The following is a 16,715-nucleotide window of genomic DNA, read 5'->3' on the forward strand; positions in this document are numbered from 1 at the left end:
ACTAAATTGCTCACGATAGTATGTAGTAGTATACTACAGGAGATGGAGGTATTTTGAGAAAAACCTAAAAAACTTGGTGGTCAAGTTTTCTAGGCATATAAATAGAGAGGTAGTGCTATGGGAGAGGATGAAACAGCTATTTGAGCCCTGTGTGTCACCCATATGAAAATATTGTGTCAGGATTTTAGTGGAGAGGAGGATAAATGCTTAGCCTATGTAACATGTAAGAGTTTTGAGAGGTAAATCTTTGTAATCCGTTTAAAATAGGGCTGACCTCTTTAAGTAATGAAGTTTATTTTATTTCATATGTTTGAATTCCCCTCATTCTAGTTTTCCTCTTTTGGTTTCCTTGCCTTATGTATAAGTTTGTCATTTCTGGTTTTGATTTTTGTTTTTGTTTTCGGGTTGAAATTTTCGTACCTTGTGAGATCATAGTCTTGAATTCACTTGTCTCTAAACAATCAATTTGGAGAGTTTCACTGCTCGGTGTTTATCTTTTTTTTTAGTTTTTTTCTAGTTGTGATCTTTCGAGTACTAAGACACATGGATTGATCTTAATAAAACCTATGGTTCATATACCATCTATGGAGTCGTGTTGCCTTAATTTTCTCTTATTAAAACTTCTCTTGATTTTTACTTCCGCTTGAATTTTGAGGTACGTTGGGTGATCCAAATAGGATAAGGCAATCGATTTTGTAAAAAAATTGTTGATACACATTTACCCCCACTTCAATCATCAATCTTGTTCCTATAATTAGGGTAATGGGATGCAAAGGAAGGCACTAACATTTTGAATAAATTTCGCAAAACAACAAGACGATCATCAAAACTATTACAAAACTATATTTTCTCTCTTCTATTTTACAAAATCAAACTTACTTTGCATCATTTTATAGTAAAATTATACTTCTTTTGATTTAACTATTATAAAATTACACTTTATCTATCATATTTCACAAAATCACACTTCTATGCATCACTTTATCATAAAACTACACTTCTGTTACTATGAACATATCTGATAAAATAGTCACACCCGTCATACTTACAGGCTTAAACCCTCACCGTTTGCTGATGTGACCAACTATGCCATGTCACAATTGCTCGCTAAGTTAGCAGATCCAACGTGGTTTTTGAGCTCATTCTTTTGGAAGCTACCAATCTGGCACGAGTTTAATTCCTGTGCGTAAAAAATTAGTGCTGGTGGGGGTTAGCATGGTAACATTTAGCCACCCAATTGGCGCTAGGGGTTGGCAGCAATGCTAACCCTCGTTAGCGTTATTTTTTCGCACCCAGGAATTAAACTCATGCCAGGTCTATAGCTTCCAATAGAAGGAGCTCAAAGACCATATAGGATCTTCTAACTTGATGAGTAATTGTTAATTTGTATAGTCGGTCACGTTAGTAAGTGGTGAGGGCTAAAACCTGTAAGTATGACGCGTGGACCCATCCTATCAAAGCTGTTCATAGTAATATAAGTGTAGTTTTGTGATAAAACGATGTAAAGTAAGTGTGATTTTGTGAAATAGGAGGGAAAAGGTGTAGTACTGTGATAGTTAAATCGAAAGAAGTGTAGTTTTGTGATAAAGTAATATAAAGTAAGTACGATTTTGTGAAATAAGAGACAAAAAATGTAGTTTTGTGATAGTTTTGACAATCATAATGTAATTTTGTGAAATTTACTTTTTTAAGATAGAGGGGAAGGTATCATTAAGAGTTAATTGCACAAAACTATCAGTACTAGCGCATCAATCCGTGCGATTGCACATGCTAGAAATTTAGCTGACAATTGAATTATAGATATCTGTGTTAATAAGTGTTGTATGCGAAAATTTATCAGCTATTTATATTTAAATATTGAAATATAAAATATAAATGTAATTTTTGTTCATAATATTGAAATCATGTTTATTATTTGTGAATAGATCTAATTTATAATTTTCATTTTATGTGTTACGCATGATTTTTATTTGTTTCTTGATTTTTTGAAATTATTATTATTTTTAATGTCATCACCGTATCTTATTTTTTTTTTGGAAATACATTATAAATTCTTTGAAATTATTTTTATGTGATAATCCGTAATATGTTTGTGTTCTGTTGTTTTAATTTTGTAATATTTGATTACACGCATATTTAATTAGTATATTTTAATTGATTTGGAAAATTGTGTTGATGCTAACGTAACTAAGTTAGAGTTTACTAACGTAATCTTGTTAAAAAAAAGAATGAAAGGTAAGACAAGAAATAGTCTTAGGGCTGAACTCTATGATTTATTTTTTAATCTTGTATATTGTTTTGTCTGGTTGTTGATCCATGGTTATAGTTAGTTAATCAATTAATTCGACGGTTGGATGTTTTGTTATTTTTTTAAAAAAATTCTAGGATTTTTTTAGGATTAACGTGGAGGCCCCAAAATGAGCCTCTAATTAGTAAATATATGAATGTGCTATTTGTACCATAAAATTACAAGTATTGTGTCATTTATAATACAAAACTACAAGAATTGTGTCTAGTAACACAAAATTACAAGTGTTACAAAGGAGTATTACAAAGGAAATCATTTTTTCATCATATAACCTATGACTATAAATAATTTTAAAAATTAATTCATCATATAATAAGAATATTATTGAATTTTTTTTAGATTTTTTAAATTTTATTTGAGTCCCTAACAATTATTAGGAGTTATAAAAGTAACATTATTTTTGAAGAATTTTAGTTTAAATTCTATACAAGTCTTTTGGGTGAATATAATTAAAATGAGTTGCACATGAATTATAAAACACGTACAAAAAGTTATATAATTTTTAAAACAATATAAGACCGTTGTTTTAAATAGAGAAGATGAGAGCGGAATTGGAGACAAAACAATACTCCTCATACAGGGGCCGTCCTCTGAAGAGGCAATAAGAGCCATACACGTACGGGTAGGAGCTTACCGCCTTAGGTGGTAAGAGCTTAATCATCCTACGAGAATATAGTAAATATCTATTTTTATAAATTTTTTCATGAGAAGTCTATTTATTTAATTATTTATGTTATAAATATAAAAATAAAAAAACTCTGAATAGACCTGACCAGATCATACGGCAAGATCGCGGGTTCTCTAGCGCTGCAGGCCTTCGTTGTACGTGGCGACAGCCTGATCGGCACCTATACCGGCAAATTACAGTAGTGCGCGCAGCATGATGCTGACGTGGTAGTAGTGGCCGGGGCAATAGCTTTTTTTGCCATCCTATCGGATGGCGCTCGCCCCCAAATGCCACCTACCAAATTTTCTCGCCCATTTGCCACCTAAATACGGTTAAAACCCGGTTTCCGTCGTGTACAATTACCTTTGCATTGTGAACAGTAATCATGAGCTAAAAAGGCATAAAAAATATGTTAAAATGGGTTACTTATGAATTATAGAGCATGTAAAAAATTGACATCTTTTTTTCACTTCTTTTAGCTCATAGTTACTATTTATAACAGGAAAATTACCGTGTGCGATGAAAACCGGTCTTCAACCGTGTTTACGTGGCAAATTGGCGAGAAAATTTAATAGGTGGTATTGTGCAAGCGTTATCCGGTAGTATGACAAAAAAAGCTATTGCCCCGTAGTGGCCAGGAAGTGTTGCAGTAAAGAAAGGATAAACGATTATGGCGCCATCGCAGTTTGTCGAAGTCGATAGTCCAAACCTGAGATCTAATCATACTTGGATTTTATGCCTCTCTGTATCGGATCCAACGGTTTCCCTTCAGGTGTCAAAATCCTTCACGACGGGATTTTCGTTCCCTTCAGCGTTTCAACGGTTTCCTTTCACGGTTCCCGTCGCGAAGAGATTCCCAAGGTCATTCTCTCCAGACCGGGATTCTCTCTCCTTTCTCTTCGCGATTCACCTCGAAAGGAATCTGTTAGAGATGAGAGGAAATAAAAGGAATGAAAATGGAGAAGAAAATCAAAAAGAGAACGAAATAAAGAGAATATTGTTAGAGACAGTCTACTCTACACCCTCCAAGATCTCCAGTGCCCGCACATCCACCTTTGCAAGATACTAGATACCTCCGGGAATACCATCACCATAGAGATAGGGTGATCAAAACCCAAATTTGATCCGAGATGTGACACGCACTGACGCACAAACACTTTGACGCAGCAAGTTTTGGGAGGGGTCAGAGTGCATACAAAAACACCAGCCAAACCAGAAAATTGTAAAACTCTGCCGGCCCGACGCTGTCCCGCCAAAAGCCCCATTTGGCACACCTACCTCGCACGACCATTTCCCGTCGTCCCCTTCACGCATTTCATCACGTAGGCCCGTCACGTACCATGCGAACAACGAAGGATGCTGCTGTTGCCCTGCGAGTGATAGGCATAGCAGAGTCACCTCTTAGTCGTTTCGATCACCTCTGCCGTTCACTCCCCGCCAATGGCGCCCCCGGCGTCGTCCTTGCTCCGTGACCTCCTCAGCGCTGACGGCTTCAAGAACCGCCGCAAGCCGCCTGACAACTCCGCCCCGGCGGCCTCAAGAGCCGTGAGCATGCCCCTCCAGCACCGGCGCCCGGGCAAGCCCGCTCGGTCGCAGTCCGACGTGCTCACCCGCAGCCGGCTGAGGGACATGAACGGCGATGCCAACGGTGGCAGCAGGGACGATGCCGGTATCGAGCGCGCCGCGACCGCGACGCGGAGGTCTTCGGCGTCGCTGACGAGCGCGAGAAGCTACAGCAACAATGGCAACAGCGATAGAGGCGGCGCCAGGAGGGGTTCTGGCCCTTCTACCGCGATACCAGCCCTCGATGAGTCCGCGCTCAACGCGCTAATCTCCCTTGCCGCGGGAGCCGTGAAGCGGTTCGTGAAGGACGAGGGCTTCCGCGCGTCGCTGCGCGCCGGCTGCACCTCCTGCCTCGGCGAGTCCAACCACCGCGCCGTCCTGGACCTCCGCGTGCTCGCACAGACCATCGAGAGGGCCTCGAGGGAGGCCCTCGACCCACGCGACCTGAAGCGCGCTTCCCTCAAGCTCCACGAGATGGCGTCACTCGACCCCAAGGACGCGGACGCGGTGACCGCGGCCGGCGTCCCGTACCAGCGCCTCGCTGCGTGCGCGCACCTCTACATGTCCGTCGTCTCCAAGCTGCAGAAGAGGGACCACTCCGCCGCGGTGCACGTCCTGGAGGCCTTCTGCCTGGCCCCGCACGAGGCGCGCACGGTCCTGCTGCCCGCGCTCTGGGACAGGCTCTTCCGCTCGGGCCTCTCGCACCTCAGGGCGTGGCGAGACCGGGAGACTGCGGCGGTGAGCTCGGATGAAAGGGTGAAGGAGGTGGAGAAGATGTTCGTTGATGTATTGGACAGTGGAACACGTGCGCTCGCGTGCTACTACAGAGACTGGCTGCTGGGGCGCACAGATGCCATGGCTCTCCCAGATGTTCTTGCTCCTCCGAGCACCGTTCATGCCAGCACGCTGAGGTGCTCAGCGTCGACGTCGTATGACATCAGTTCGGATGTCGTGTTTAGCTCCGGCAGTCTGAGTCCTGCCAATTTTTTGCACGACGACACGATGCGACAGTCTGAGGAGGTCGAGGAGGAAGAACAGGTGTATGGCCAAACGGCAGACACAGAGAACGTGCTCCAGGAGTGCGATGACAGTGAAGCAAGGAGCTACACTCCCAAGCTGCAGGCTGAACAAAACGTGCCCATGCCTAACAAGTTAGGCAAAGAGACCTCTGAACCACAGGTAAGAAAGTTTCCCTGAAATCTTCGCGCATGCTCATAGGGATATACACCAAAATTCCTGATAATTTACGTTTCACAGTCTCAGGTTGAAGATGAGCCTAGCAAGGAATCAGATGTTTCAACAAGTTACCCGCTGATTTCTGACATCTCAGCTATCGACCTTCTTACACTCGAGTTCTGGTACGAACCACTATCTCCACAATACCCAATCATCCCATGCATACCATACTGATCTCTCTGCGATTTCGTGTAAGCTTATCAGTGAAGGGCCACTCCAGAGTGACACAGATGGTGACCAGCTCTCCATTTTCGCCACCGTTCCCATTGATTTCCTCTGTCCACTGACGAGGCAGATCTTCAACCGTCCTGTGACAATTGAGACAGGCCAGACGTTCGAGCGGCACGCTATAATGCAGTGGTTAGATAGAGGCTTCAGGATGTGCCCGGTTACAGGTCAAGAACTCGAGAGCTTGTCAGTTCCAGACACAAACCGTGTGCTCAAACGCTTGATCGATAACTGGAAGTCCGAACACTGCAAGAACCTGATTTCTGAAAGCACTAAGCTTGAAGAGAAGTTGACTCTAACGGTCATTGACAAGGTCCTTAGTTCAGCTCGCGTCATGTCTGAAAAACTTGACAGGGGAAGGCACCTTATGGCAATCGGTGGTATAGACTTTCTTCTGGATACGTTTCAGGAAGGAGGAGAAGGCCAGAAGGCATGGGCATCTGAGCACTTGTTGTTTTGCGTCAGGGCTGAAGGCAGCTGCAGGAATTACGTGGCAATGAAGATCAATTGCTCAAGTGTTCTTCAGCTTCTGCACAGTGAAGTGTTTTCAACAAGGAGTACTGCAGTGTGTCTGCTAATTGAACTGCTTTGCTTAAGAAGGTTCTATTTTTTATCCTTTGTTTATTTGAAACGAAGTTCTATTTCTTGTTCGAGATATGAAGAAACATCTCTTGTATCTTGCTTCCCAATTCCCAACGTTCTAAATTTCTAACTGTCACAGAAGGGAGATGTTCGAATTGCTCCTGCGTGGATTGGGAACAGAGAAAATCGTGGAGGCAATGAATGTGCTAATCGAGCATCTCCGAAGCTTGCCGATGGAAGAACAAGCCCCAGTCGCTGTTCTCCTGTTACACTTTGATACATTGGTATGCTGATTTAGTCCTGCATCTGTAGCTCATTTATTTCAATTTCCATTTTCGTGAACTGATATCGATCTCAATGTTAAAATCCAACTAAATTCCTTGACGTCTCCTTATGCTGCGTTTGACATTACCTGGAATTCCACAATCAACTCTGACAAATTAGTGCTGAAATGCCTGTCAGGTGGAGCCCCACAAAGACAGCATGCACAGAGAAGAGGCTGCCAAGATCATCACACACTCTCTGAGATGCTGCCTGTCCGAGGAGAATGTCGCGCCGAACACTCGGAAAGCTCTGCTGTTGTTGGGAGGGCACTTCTCCTTCTCAGGCGACCTTCTTGCTGAGGAATGGATGCTGAAACAAGCCGGTTTCATCAACGACTCACCTGTCACGCCGCTCAGTTCTGATGCTGTCTTACAGGTACTGAATGTCTGCACCCACAGGCGTACAACCGTACCGAGTATTGAAACATCAATGAACAGTTCTGAAGTTCCTTTCTGCTGTGATCAGTACAAGGAAACAACGGAAAACGAGGCATGGCTGAGGCATGTGACCGCGGTACTCCTCGGCAGCAACGTGAGAAGACAGTTCCTCGAGGCGCTGTCGAAGTGCCTGGGCTCCCCCAACGCCGACCTGGTGGGCGCGTGCCTGACGACGGCAGGGTGGCTGAGCTACTCGTTCGCGTCGCTCGACGCCACGGACATGCAGCTGGCCGCGTTCTCGGCGCTCGTCCCGCGGCTGAAGCAGTGCATGGCCACCGCCCGGCCGGCCCGGCACAGGGTCCTCGCCGCCGTGTCGTTGCACAACTTCAGCAGGATCCCAGGTGAGGTGATACGTGCAGTCTTTGTTCGTTTCAAAAGATACGAACAGTCGTTCATTTTTTTGGTCACATCATCAGCGTCTGTTTCTGCCCGATAACATCGGCAACCCGGCAAAAGTCAAACACCCTTCATTAAGCCACGAGATTAGTGTTAAGTGACCGATGGATTGGTTGCGTTGCAGACTGCAGGGCCCTGCTGATGCTGCTGGCTGACGGCCTGCGCGATCACCTGGCCGAGCTCGCGGAGCTCACTTGGACGGCCGGTCAACTATCTGCCGAACTCCGGGAATGACAATGGCTTGTGCAAGACTGCCCGCCGGCCGTCGGGAGCCGTATAGAAGCCGCCGGGGCCTCTCACAAGTCACATCCATGCAAGGGGATTCAGCGGAAGTGTATGAAACGCGCTGCATGTTTCGCTCAGAACCCTTTGATTGAACTCCTGACTTGTTCTCTGAGAACGACAAAGGCTATATAGTACGGTCGTCAGTAGTATGTTCTGTACGCTGTACAGTGCAGTATCCTCTTTTATCCATTTTCTGCACAGATATATGATGAGGCGCCGGCTGTGAATATCACATGATGCGTTTGAGTTTTGATAGAGACCTGACCATTTTTATGTGTAGCCTTGTATTTTTAGTGTTCGAATGATCTTCTCCACTTGCAAAGTTTGGGTGGTGGATTAGGACATTTAGCAAATTCGAGAAGCTCTGGCTTGGAATTCGTACGTAGCACGTAAGCTAAGGTATGATCTAGGTTGGGACCAGGTACAAGGTTTTGAATGATTTACTGTCGCTTTCCTTTTTGTGCAGCCGCGCACGCCTGGTTCTTATCTTCCTCGTTGAATAGGAAACTAGTCCTGTGCTGGGTCTTATCATTGCGATTCACGTGTCGCTAAGACTACTGCACACTTTTTTCTCCACGCAAAACAGTGAGCAGGGTTTAGTTGTATGGGATGATGGTATGGGATAGTATTGGATGAGTTGGTATTAATAGTTTGTTTGGTAGATATATATGAGAGGGTACGAGAATGTGTTTAGTTGGATGTATGGGATGGTACGAGAACATGATTAGTAACTTAAAAGTTATGTATTATATTTATATATAACTTAATTATTTAGAAAAATAATAATTTTTATATTTATTATTATCAACAAACTATGTTAATTAGTATTAATCATTACTAATTTCAATTAATCCTAACTTAAGTCGTCAATAATCATCACAAAATACCCATAATAATAATCAGTTATGGTTAATAATATTTAATTATAAGTGATGCTTAATTAAAAATCTTTAATAAACACTTATAGTCGCTAATCATCACTGACCACAAATGATAAAAATGCATATAAATAGAGTATTATAAAGAAATTCATTTTCACCATATAAACTATGACTGAAAATAATTTTAAAAAATATTCCATAGCATAAGAAGAATAATAGTGATTTTTTAGATTTTTGGAATTTATTTGATGCCCTAACAATTGTTAGAAGTTATAAAATAGTATTTTTTGAGAATTAGATTGCACATGGATTATAAAATAGATAAAAAAAAATTAAAAATTTTAGAGCAACAAAAAAAACCCACTGTTTTGAACATAGGGAAATTAGAGCTACTTCATACAGGACGGACTCGTTATAGATGACGTGGTACGCACAATTTTAACGTACCGGTTGGTTTAACATGTGAGGAGAATATGCTTAGAACATAAAGGACGATTCGTTATAGGTGACATGTGGTACGCACAATTTTAACGGTTGGTTTCACATACGAGGAGAATATGCTTAGAATTTGTATGAGCCTTCATCCTGGATGATGGGCAATTCATACATCAAAAAGTGTGGACGAGCCCACGTTCTGCATGATATCATCTGGATGATCCTAGTACGATTAACCAAACAGATCTAAGTTGATTGAGAACCAAACGTTGGCTTCTGTAGTTAGTTGAGATGGTTGTATCTTATACCACTAGATTTACTGTACGTGTGTCGTGATTTTTTATGGTAGACTTTTTAGTGGTAGATGAGGTATCCTCAACAAGATATTTATAGTGATTTTGTTAATGTTTATTTCTCTAATCTTTAGTAGATATTGTATGAGTAAGTATATAGTGATGTAAGTCTGTTCATATATCGATGTGTTGTAATGAGGTTTAAAAAAAACATATAAGTTGACCCGAGGCAGTAAATGCAATGCGAGCGCAATTCTTAAGCCCCGTTGGAACAAATGAAAATTTTCACTCATGGCGTCCTGCAGAAATTGAATTGTTTCCCGGGAACTAATCAGCCATGGCTGCGAACCAGGGCCTTGGTTATTTCACTGATGGGTATAGTGGTGGATTCAGAATAAAAATGATTAGATCTCTCATTTATTATTTTAGAGGTCTAAGTGTCTCATTTATTATATTAAAAATCTGAGTGTCTCACTTATTAAGCCAGAGATGTCATATAAACGTGGTGCGTATAATTAATCACTAGTAAACGAAAGATTACCTGGTGTCCTATGCACCTTTGAGCTTGAACGTGAGTCGGCCCATGAGTGGGCGAACAACTAGTCAAGAGTTCGACTTTCAGTCTCGTATTGGACCGTGCATAATAGAATTTTTTTTATAGCTTCGAGGGCTTGTGGATCACAATATGAACATAATATGCCGGTCAATATGAACATAATATGCCGGTCACTTGTAGAGCTAAAGTCTTCTTAAATCTCTTTAATAAATTGAGAGAACAAGGTGAGATATGTCTTGTTTTATTTTTGATGAGTCATCGACAACGTTGATCTTAGGTGAAACTTGATTGGCATGTATGTGTTTATACATGATTTTGCTTATAGCTAACCATTATTGAAAAGTGCAATCAAGTTGGTGTGAGTCCAGAGAAAATTACCTTACCGGATCATCCGGTGTTTAGGGTTTTGTACTCATCGGATTATCTGGTATTAAAGTGAAGGAAGCATCGGAGCATTTCAACGTAGAAAAAACGTGAGAGTAATATACTGGATGATCCGGTGAGGGTAACTAACATCACTAGACTAATTCTTACAGAGAGTCCAGATGCAAGTAAGGCGAAGATGAAGTTACCATATGGTCCAGTGCTTATGCCTTGTGCATACCAGATTATTCACCAGATAAATTCTTGCATAGAGATTACAAATGAGAGTTTGGTGCATGTGAACTGACCGGATTATCCGGTGATGGATATGAGTTCACCAGATCATCTTACTGGAGCTTTTCTTGCAGAGAATAAATTTTCTACGAGGAAATAAAGTTGAACTCACCAGATAGTCTGGTATTCAGGAGCAGAACACATCAGAACATCCAGTGTTCATGATTTCTGCATGATGTGCTTCCATTTGAGGATTTTTATTTGAGCTAACCTGTAGATGGTTTTGAAGTGGGAGAAACATATTTGTTTGTTACATGGTGTGTAGGTAATGGATTCAACTTGGTGGTCGAAGGATGGATGATCAGGGCCAAGCTGGAGGTTTAGTGCCGGACGATCGAGAAGGCTTGACGGAGTCAAGGATGATCCTAGCGGTATACGTAAAGGTCCAACAAAGCATGAATAGAGAAGGGTGAATATGGCATGTTGACGAAGACGAGCGAAGGGGATGCCGGTGTAAGTGACAATGTGGCCCAAGGGATCGGGAGCGGGATAGACTTGCCGACGATCAAGATCACAAAATATAGTACAAACGTCAACATCGGAGTACCTACTCGAGGCAAAGCAAGTGATGATGCTCGAGGCAAAGCAAGTGACGACTAGTCATGTTTTGAAAAACGTACTAGTGTTTCGCGGTTTGGCCATAAAATCGCGGAAGGACTAGAGGGTCATGTAGCATCATCGCAAAACTTGCGTCAAGACGAAACTAAGTCGTGAAGAAGTCATGACCGTTCAAAGTACAGCGCAAAAATGAAACAAAATGCCTCAGTGGTAGGCATGAGTGCATTACCCATGAGGGGTATTTTGAAAAAAAAACTTAAGGGTCAAAACACCCTTTAGACCTATAAATAGAGGGATAGGGGTGTAGAGAGGGGTGAGTCAGCTATTTGAGAGCCTAGTGATAGGTTTTGGAGAGATGAGAGGATATACTTAGTCTCTGAAATAGGCTAGAATTTTTGTGAGAGAAATAACTTTATAATTCGTTTAAAATAGGATTGATCTCTTTAAGTAATAAAGTTTATGTTTTTGTATATGCTTGAATTCTCCTCCTTCTAGTCTATCTCTATTGTTTGCCGTGCAAGTTTTCTTTTTTCGGTTGTAATTTTTTTCCTTTTGAGCTACAATTTTTTACCTTTGTGAAGTAATTCTTGTTTTTTGTTAGAGGCATAAACATTCATATATTCATATATTTGAGAGACTCTTAAATCCCCTTGCATCTAAACCATCAACTTGAAAAATAGCTTCTTTCGGTGCATTCAAGTTTCGATTTTTTGAGCATAAAGACATATAGAATGTTCTTGATTAGAACATATAGTTTATATCAGTCTGTGGAATCATGTTATCTCAGAAATTTCTTTCTTGTTTTGTTTCTCTAAAATTTATGCTTCTGTTAGTGTGTTTTTAGGACGTTGTGTGAACAAAGAGTATATCATTTATTTCGTAAGAAATCTGTAAGACTACAATCTAATCGTCTATCTTGATCCTACGTAAACATGTATATTATATATATATATATATATATATATATATATATATATATATATATATATATTGTAGATATAGTGGGACTCAAGAACTTGTGGATCACAATGTCAGTGTGACATGCCTGTTGTAGATATAGTGTGCCACTCAGGATACGTATGTGTGCATTCGTAGGGTGTGTTTATGTATTCGTTTGGGTGATACTACAGCTTTACCGAGGCTAAAAGAAAATCAGGCATGGCTGCGACTCGTCAGTGGGTGATTGGAACTTTTGTTCGGGCTCGTCTCCGGATATCGGGCAACTTGAGGCCGACATGTCACGTACATCAATCAGTCTGGCTCAGCGTAGTCCATGTGCTCACCGCCGACCACGATTGCAAGGTCAGGAGCCCGGATACGGACAGAACCCCGCACCCTGATCTTTATGCTGGCTGCGCCAACGTTGGCAGGCAGAGATGATCGCTATGCTCTACTTGTGCCGCCAGTTGTGCGGTGGCACATGTGCCAACGATCGTTGTCGATCCAGCGTCCTTTGCAGATTTAGTCTACTTCTTTTAATCAACTCTGATGCCCTTTCAACACCGCGATCTCCTCCTAATCGTTCCTACGACACTGCATACACCAGTTGATTCGGACAGATCGTGTATTTCCATCTGTGCGGAAGTGCCAATTCGTCGAATCTACGAGCAGATCAGATATCTTTTGTGTTGTTGTTTCGTGCAGTGCTGGTGCTTGGGGAGGTTCCGTCCGATTTTGTATCGGGAGCGACGGAACCATGGCCCAGACGAGACTAATGGAGTGGTGCCTTTCTTACTCATAGTGGATAATCATGGAAAGATAAAAGTTACCGAAAGCAATGCGGAAAGAAAATTCGGAAAAAAGGCATGGCTAGATCTAGTCACCTATGCTCCTACAAAAAGGAAAAGGAAAATAGAGCCAAAGATTATGCCCTTTTACATTGGAGAAAGTGAATATCCTGCAAAGCGCACGAGAGCTGTTGAGGTTCGGCGAATATGGTGAATTTGTTGCAGTCAGTGTGTAATCTGATTGGCCAAAAGACGATATTGTTATGTGATTGATCAATTAACGAATAGAACGTACGAAACAATTAGCATCTGACACCATATAGAGAAAACACGTGGCTTTTGCGTGTGTCAGGGTTAGAAATACCGTCATTCATCTAGAGCAACACGGCCATTTCGGGCTTCGGGCCCTTTGGGCCATACTAGGATGGCACGGGAAAATATTCGAGTCGTACCAGGCCGGCACGAGGAACCTCCAACAAGGCTCAAACATGACATGAATGTATAATTGGTTGCATTGTGCCGGACCAGCACGAGTCTAGCACCGCTCGTCCCACTATGATTGATGCACCACATGCCACTTCTTTCACTTAAGCATTCGCAGCGGCGACTCTGCTCGCGCTTCGTTACACACTGGCGGGCCACCCGCACCTTGTCCTTTGTGGAGACGTTGCTGTTGCGGCTACAGCGGAGCCTACATCGGTGCCTCCCTCCGACCTAGCCTAACGACACCCTTCTCTCTCCTATCAAGGCGCACGACACCGACCAGCGGATCTTTCCGGTTGACGTCGCTAGGCGCAGCGCGTCTACGACGACGCAACCTCAGGCGTCAAAAAGTCAGCCAGCCACTCAGATTTAGGCAGTTGCGTTGTACCCATAACCGCCGACGGTGGTGCCTTCCACAGGAGCGCACAAGACTGACTTGCGACGCACGCATCTATCCACCGATAGGACGGCGGCCCACTCATGACAACAGTGACATCTCATGCCCGTGCGACCCCAAGTAGACCAAGACAGGTGGCGATCCAAAAAGATAGCCACCTAAGTAGTGACGCCATATGAAAAATTTCTTATCAAAATAAATATTCTTTAATACAGATCTAGGTATTCTTTAAAGAATAATAGCTAAGGACCCTGATACTAACACTTGGATCTAGACCCTCGACAGGCAATCCCTCCCCCTCCTGTGGCCTGCCGAACCTCCCTCCGACTGAGGCCAACCTCCGACGACATGCCGGCTAGGCGACAGTGGCGCCTAACCGCTCCCCTCCGCACATGGCGCACCGTCCTCTGTGGAGACATTGCCGTCGCAACGGCCACCGTTTCCTCTATGGGCCACCGTGCCTCAGTTCATTTTCATGCCAAGCTGACCCAGACATGATCCATTTTTCATGCCGAGCCAGACCCATTGTACCTTATACGAAGGCTCGACACATACATCGTGCCAGTCTACCTCGACCTGTCTGTACTCGTACCATGTCATGGTTGGCCGGCTCAAAAAAGCATGGCCTAAGTGCCAGCTCTACACTCGCCGGCTCAAGTGACAGCCAGTCACCGTTGCAAGTCAGAGTCAGTAAAAACGACCTTTCCGGCAGGTACATTCTTCCAGGGATCTTCTTCGGATTAAATGCCTGCACACACTGATGACTTGTGACCAGGGGACTCTGAATCCTCGCACACAAAACTTGTTCAGAAGCTTCCTCACAGTTGGGGGCGACGTCAGATTCATGCACACGAAACAGTCTTAGCTTCCTCGTGTAATTCATCTCTCCGTCTGCTTTACTAGCTAAGCGCATGTACGTTACAACAAAAATATAAATAATAGTTACGATAACATTAAATATAAGTTTAAAATATAAAGATAGTTACGATAACATTAAATATAAGTTTAAAATATAAAGATATAGATATACCATAAGAGTATTACCGAACAAATACATCAGAAACGATGTCATAGTTTCAATTCAGATAAGATATTGGGGAAAAAAAAGGAAAAGATTACCCGTTAATTTTTCTTCTAATTATTTATTTATTTTTATTAGTAAAACCGGTTTTATAACCGTAGTTGTTAACAAGAGGAGAAGGCTGAATGGCAACTTGGATGATAAAAATGTGTAAATTATTCGAATTTTAAGAATTTTTATTAGATAGGAGGAGAGTAGAGGTTTAGGTGACGCAAGAGTTAATTCGTATTTTATACTTTAGAGAGTTTATGACATGTTTATTTCAGTTTTGGATTGTGAAAAACAGTTTTTAAATTTTAGATTGTGAAAAGTTGAATTGTGAAAAGCTGAATGATCGAAAGGTAAGATTATTTGGCTACCTGGATTGTGAGAGGGTTAAAGGTCAGATGGGCCCACTCGACAGTGTGTGAGAGAGGGAGGGGGTGTGTGGCTGTGCGGCTCACAGAGAGGAAGAGGCTGAAGGGATAGGAAAAGGGAGGTCGAAGGAGAGAAAGAGGAGACTGGAGGGGAGGAAGAGGAGGCCGCTCTGCCGCTCAAGTGGGGCACGACACTGAGAGACAACGAGCTCAAGGCCTTGTTGGGCATGGACGGGTCGCATGCGGAGGACAGACAAGGGTGCCAAGCTCCTCGACACGCTCAACTGTCACTCGGGGTGGCGCGCTCGGCAAATAGGGGCAATAGACAGGGATGACAAGCTCGGGGACAAGGGCGCTCGGCGGAGGACAAACGAGGGCGCCGAGCTCAGGAACGATGACGCTCGGACGGACAACGGACATGGGCGACGGACGGGGGATGGGCTCGGTGGAGGTTGCTTGAGGGCGGCGGGCGGATAGTGGATGAGGGTGTTCGACAGCGATCGTTGGCAGCGGGCCGGTGGGGAGGCGACTGCGGGTCGTACAGGCCAAGTCCGCCACCGACAGGGAGATTACGATCAGGGAGAGACAAGAAAAAACGATTCGATGTGAGATTGTAATGACACTAATACGTAAATACTATTCAATCTTGATGGATATTTTGGTTTTTTTTATCAAGAAAAAGCTGAGAGAAGCTGCTCTCTACTGAATCGTGAATTATGACAATCTAGCAAGTAGATTATGAAATTTGAAAGCTACTCTACACTGAATCGTGGGATTGCAATCCAGTAAGTAGATTATAAAATCTAGACTCCGAAGCTACTTATTTATTTTCACTTAAGTTTTAAAAAATGCTTTTGCCTAATCTGCCCTTACTGTGATCAGTTGCATTCCTCATAGTCACTTTATCCTCTCAGAATCTAGCTGTATCACCGACAAGCGGGTCCATGCTTGCATGGGAGGCGCAAAAATATTGGATAGAGCCCGGTGCAGGGGACGGCGCAGCCACGGGCTCACCTACTACCCTACCGCCGGCGCGCACGTTCCCCACGCCCGTCCACGCCGCTCCGCGGCTCGCGAGTACTTGGGCGCCTTCCCCTCACCGGCCTCGCGGGTCCGCCCCAACCCCGGAGCCCACCACTTCGGTTGAGTTCAGTGTACCTGTCCGCTTCGCGTACACCGAGGCGAGGGACGACGAAGGCTCGTGCCGACCTTCGCCTCACCTTCCCCACCAGCAAAAATCCAAAAGCGCCCGCGGTTAATTAAGC

The 16,715-nt window shown here is 43.4% G+C and overlaps 1 protein-coding gene across 1 annotated transcript; it reads left to right on the forward strand.

Annotated features, from left to right (window-relative positions):
• Window positions 1–4,367: 4,367 nt before the first annotated feature.
• LOC133888747 (uncharacterized) lies at window positions 4,368–8,252 on the forward strand. Its single transcript, XM_062329093.1, has 7 exons — window positions 4,368–5,717; window positions 5,802–5,896; window positions 5,979–6,602; window positions 6,724–6,868; window positions 7,047–7,283; window positions 7,374–7,686; window positions 7,866–8,252. The coding sequence occupies exons 1-7, from the start codon at window positions 4,416–4,418 to the stop codon at window positions 7,973–7,975; spliced, it is 2,826 nt and encodes a 941-aa protein (XP_062185077.1). The 5' UTR covers window positions 4,368–4,415; the 3' UTR covers window positions 7,976–8,252.
• Window positions 8,253–16,715: the final 8,463 nt, after the last annotated feature.

The sequence above is a fragment of the Phragmites australis genome, chromosome 13 (assembly GCF_958298935.1).
Source record: "Phragmites australis chromosome 13, lpPhrAust1.1, whole genome shotgun sequence".
Taxonomy (NCBI): domain Eukaryota; kingdom Viridiplantae; phylum Streptophyta; class Magnoliopsida; order Poales; family Poaceae; genus Phragmites; species Phragmites australis.